The sequence below is a fragment of the Leucoraja erinacea genome, chromosome 5, assembly GCF_028641065.1.
Source record: "Leucoraja erinacea ecotype New England chromosome 5, Leri_hhj_1, whole genome shotgun sequence".
In the NCBI taxonomy this organism is placed as follows: domain Eukaryota; kingdom Metazoa; phylum Chordata; class Chondrichthyes; order Rajiformes; family Rajidae; genus Leucoraja; species Leucoraja erinaceus.
The window spans coordinates 35564214-35568747 of record NC_073381.1 but is presented as its reverse complement, the minus strand read 5'-3'; the positions used below and the strand labels follow the sequence as shown (position 1 = coordinate 35568747).

The 4534-nt window shown below is 40.5% G+C and overlaps 1 protein-coding gene across 1 annotated transcript; it reads left to right on the top strand.

Moving 5' to 3' along the window:
- The first annotated feature begins 408 nt into the window (after nt 1-408).
- Nucleotides 409-4251, top strand: sf3b6 (splicing factor 3b, subunit 6). Its single transcript, XM_055635359.1, has 3 exons — nt 409-565; nt 1795-1933; nt 2959-4251. Exons 1-3 carry the CDS (start codon nt 519-521, stop codon nt 3043-3045), a joined length of 273 nt encoding a protein of 90 aa, XP_055491334.1. The 5' UTR covers nt 409-518; the 3' UTR covers nt 3046-4251.
- Nucleotides 4252-4534: the final 283 nt, after the last annotated feature.

Below are 4534 nucleotides of genomic sequence, written 5' to 3'. Positions count from 1 at the left end.
CCCCCCCCCCACAGCCCCCTACAATCCCCTCCCCACACAGCCCCCTCCTCCCCTCCCCCACAGCCCCCTACAATCCCCTCCCCACAGCCCCCTCCTCCCCACAGCCCCCTCCTCCCCTCCCCACAGCCCCCTACAATCCCCTCCCCACAGCCCCCTCCTTCCCTCCCACAGCCCCCTACAATCCCCTCCCCACAGCCCCCTCCTCCCCTCCCCCACAGCCCCCTGCAATCTCCTCCCCACAGCCTCCTACAATCCCCTCCCCACAGCCTCCTCATCCCCTCCCCTCCCCACAGCCGCTTCCTCATCTCCTTCCAACAGCCTCCTCCTTTCCGAGTCCCTTCCCCGCAGCCTCCTCCCCTTTCCCTCTGCTGCTTCTCGCTTCCCTTCAGTAGAGGGTAAATATAAGTTGAGGTTTAGTTAACAACAACCTTTTCTTCCTCTTTCAGATTCGTTTGCCACCTGAAGTAAACCGCATCTTGTACATAAGAAACTTGCCATACAAAATAACAGCTGAAGAAATGTATGATATCTTTGGGAAGTATGGACCAATCAGACAAATCAGAGTGTAAGTGAAGATCAAAATAACATTTAGATGCTGGAGGTTGACACCTTGTTTCAATTAAGCAACTCTTGCTTCTTGTAGGCACAAGAACTGGAGATGCTGATTTACAAAAAAATACTGCTGGAGTAATGCAGCGGGTCATGCAGTTGTGGGTCAGGAGCCTTCTGCAGACTGATTGGAGTTTGAGAGAGAGCTAGAAAAGGGGTGGGGGGTGAAATCTGGCAAGTGGTGGGTGAATACAGGTGAGGGATGTTTTTGATTGACAGATAGCTGGACAGAAATGAAAAGACAAAAAGTGTGGGATAAGGATAGAAGAGGCACCGATTGTGAAACCAGAATACACGTGGAAGGAAAGAAATTAGTGTACATCCAGGTGGGTCATAGGGAAAAGAGGGTAGGGGAAGTCCAAATAACTGGTATATTTGTAGTATATGTTGGTCAGTAGTCTGTCCCCTATGATGGAGACGGATTTAGAAAGGAGAGAGAGGTGTCAGAGAGACGCAACACCTGTCCCTAAACGTCCTTCACATCCAACCAGGGATCCCATCAGTTCTTCCGGGTGGGACAGAGGTGCACATGCACCTCTAACTATCCACTGCATTCGGTACTTCCAATATTATCTCCTTTACATTGGCGAGACCAAGCATAGACCAGGTGGTCATCTCGCCAAACACTTGCACAGTTTGCCAAGGCCTGCTGGGTCCCTCATTTGCTAACCATTTGAATTGACTTTTCTGTCATGGGCCACCTCCATTGCCAGAGTGAGGCCATATGCAAACTGTAGGATCAGTACCTCATATTACTTAATCACAGAACATTTTTAGCTCTCTATGCATTCAGTTGCTCGGGACATCGCCACTATAGCGGGCAACTAACTCGGTCTGGGGTGTCAGATCCCGCTATACCAGCTGTGGCTGTAAGAGGCTGAGGGGCTGAATCTGAAATTCATTCAGCCCCTCGGCTCGAGATACTCTGCCCTTGAACTTGGTGCTCTTGAGCGCCGGAGAAGGTTTGATGTGCAAGCAACTGACATCCAGCTTGTCTTTGGTTTCCACGTTGCATTGCGCTGGTGTGAAAGTCACAGATGAGCTAACCTTCAATGAGGAAATTGCAAGTAGTTATTTCTAGGTCCTCCAGAGCAAGGAATGTATGATTTCAGCTGATGAAACTTATAATAGATGCTAATTTTAATAATGTTCAAATTACGTAAGTAATTGTGTCTTGCATTGCAGTGGAAATACACCCGAGACGAGAGGAACTGCCTATGTGGTATATGAAGACATTTTTGATGCCAAGAACGCTTGTGATCACTTGTCAGGATTTAATGTTTGCAACAGATACCTTGTAGTGTTATACTACAACGCCAACAGGGTAATTGTTTCATTCTTGAATTGCATTGTTATTTAAGTAATGGGCTTTTAAACAATTTGACATTATATTGGTAATTTGTACTGTAACGTCTAGCACTTCACAAATGGGTGTAAGGGCGGTTCGGTAGTGCAGTGGTCGAGTTGCTGTCTTACAGCCCTTTCAATGCCAGAGACCTAGGTCGGTCGGTCAATCAATCAATCAATCAGTTTTATTCGTCACTTGCACATAAAGTGCAAGTTAAATGAATTTGCCAGCAGCGGTACAATGAAAAAGAACACACAAAAACCTTCTTCAGTCTGAAGAAGGGTTTCAGCGTGAAACATTGCCTTTTTCCTTTGCTCCATAGATGCTGTTGCACCCGCTGAGTTTCTCCAGCTTTTTTGTGTACCTTCGATTTTCCAGCATCTGCAGTTCCTTCTTAAACACACAAAAACCTAGGTTTGATCCTGACTATGAGTGTTGTCTGTACGGAGCTTGTACGTTCTCCACGTGACCGTGTGGGTTTTCTCCGAGATATTCGGTTTCCTCCCACACTCCAAAGACGTACAGGTTTGTAGGTTAATTGGCCTATAAAAATGGAAATTGTACCTAGTATGTGTATAATAGTGTTTATATGTAGGGATTGCTGGTCGGTGCGGACTCGCTGGGCTGAAGGACCTGTTTTGGCGCTGTTTTTCTAAAAAAAGAGATAATTGAGGTTTCTCGAGTGAGAGAAAACCTTAAAAGAGATGCTAGATTGCTAAAATTGGAAATTAGCATTTTATGCTAGTGCGTAGCTTGAAGTAGTGCATGGATTTTGTTTCATGGTGGAAATCTAGATTGTACTGAATGTTGTACTTTTATATTTAACATAAAAAAAACTACTCGGTATTTGTGTATGCTTTAATAGTTAACAATCCAAGATGGTTTGCTATGGTAACTGACAATTTTCTTATTGACATTAATACGTATATATTGTTCATCTATAGTTTAGAAGTCTGGTTATTTTGTAGCTTTTAATTATCTTCATTTTACCATATAAATAGGCATTCCAAAAGATGGATACAAAGAAAAAGGAAGAGCAACTCAAAATTCTTAAGGAAAAATACGGAATCAACACAGAAACAAAATGAATCATTGAATATTTGCTTCATTTTTTGCATTGATAATATGGTTGCAAGGGTTTTGAAGCATTTTGGAACTCTTAAGTGCTTGGTTTAATCTCAACAATTTGATACTTTGAGAAAGTCATTTACTTAGGTCAACTATTGTAAATGATTTCTTTGTAACTATTATGCTGATTTAAAAAAAAAAGACAATTTAGTACAACATTTATTGGTATTTAAATCACTTTGTTTTTACTGTACTTGGTTTGTGTTGAAAATTTTCTACAGAATGTGCGCTCTTATATTATGAATCCTAAAACATTGTTTTGTATAAAAGCTGTAATTGTCGACTCAGTCTCTTAACGACATTGAATCAGGTAGTCAGTTATGGATAATGGTTTTTTTAGAATAGGTTGGAAAGGAAGTATCTGTATACTCAAACTGCAATTCCGTATGATCTTCCATTACTCTCTAACACCCAATTTGTAATGCTCAACATTGTGAATTACAGAATTGCAGTAATCCCATTTTCACAAGTGTGCATGCAAATTTAGTGTGCATGTTATTATATGGCATTAGGTGGTAATGTTAACCCCAGAACATACTATTAGTACAAGACAGTCAAAACAGGGAAACAAATCGAGTCGGGTTATCTTTCTTTGTTGGGAAGGTTCACTTCTGTGAGCATGCTGTGTATTCTTTTATCTTCATGATAAAACCATTCCCGGTATAAAACCAGTTTTATATTGATAAAGAGTAATATTTAGTTTAACCTGAGATATAACGTTTATAGGATAGGAATCAATATTTTACAAGTAAATTAAATTGCAACAGAATCTATTTAACTTTTGTCTGGGTAACTTTACACATGGTAAGAGCTGCTCTGCTTCTGTGGAAAGGTGATGTGAAAATGTCCATACTTATTCTAGTTTTTAAGTTGAGCAAATTTCAATCAATGGAAATTTATTTCTTAAATATTCACAGGACCTACTTTAAATTGTACTAAAATCCACAGATAAAGCAGTTTAGTCGAATATAAATTGGAATGGATTTATTCCTGCTGGATTTAACAACTATTATGCAGGTCCTATTACTGAGAATGGCAATAAGCCAATTAATAGCATTTTTTAAAATATATCTGATTTTATGTAAGAAACACTGACCTTGCAGATTAACTTTTTTTTAAATAAGTAAAATCAAATAAACAAAATTTCTGAAAATTGCCGCTCAGACGGTAGAGACTGAAAAAGTGTATGGTCATTTCTCAAAAAACCCACAGATAAAACAAGTTTTAAGACACAGTGGAAAGGGGTAGACGAGGGTTCAGAAAGGGGAGGTTTGTGATGGATTGGACAATGCCAAAGTTAAATATGGTATCAAGGAAAAGATAGGTGGGAGTGGGATCAGCAAAATATATACAGGCCATCGCAAGTCAAAACTTGACTGGAGGAGTACGAATAATTGATAACAAATAAATTAGTTTTGAGTCTAGTTGAAATGTGAATTTGCTTCGCAC

Coding starts and splice junctions, on each gene's coding strand:
- sf3b6 (XM_055635359.1), top strand. CDS start 519: ATGTATGATATCTTTGGGAAGTATGGACCAATCAGACAAATCAGAGT. Junction 566..1,794: donor CCAATCAGACAAATCAGAGT/GTAAGTGAAGAT, acceptor CTTGCATTGCAG/TGGAAATACACCCGAGACGA. Junction 1,934..2,958: donor TATACTACAACGCCAACAGG/GTAATTGTTTCA, acceptor CCATATAAATAG/GCATTCCAAAAGATGGATAC.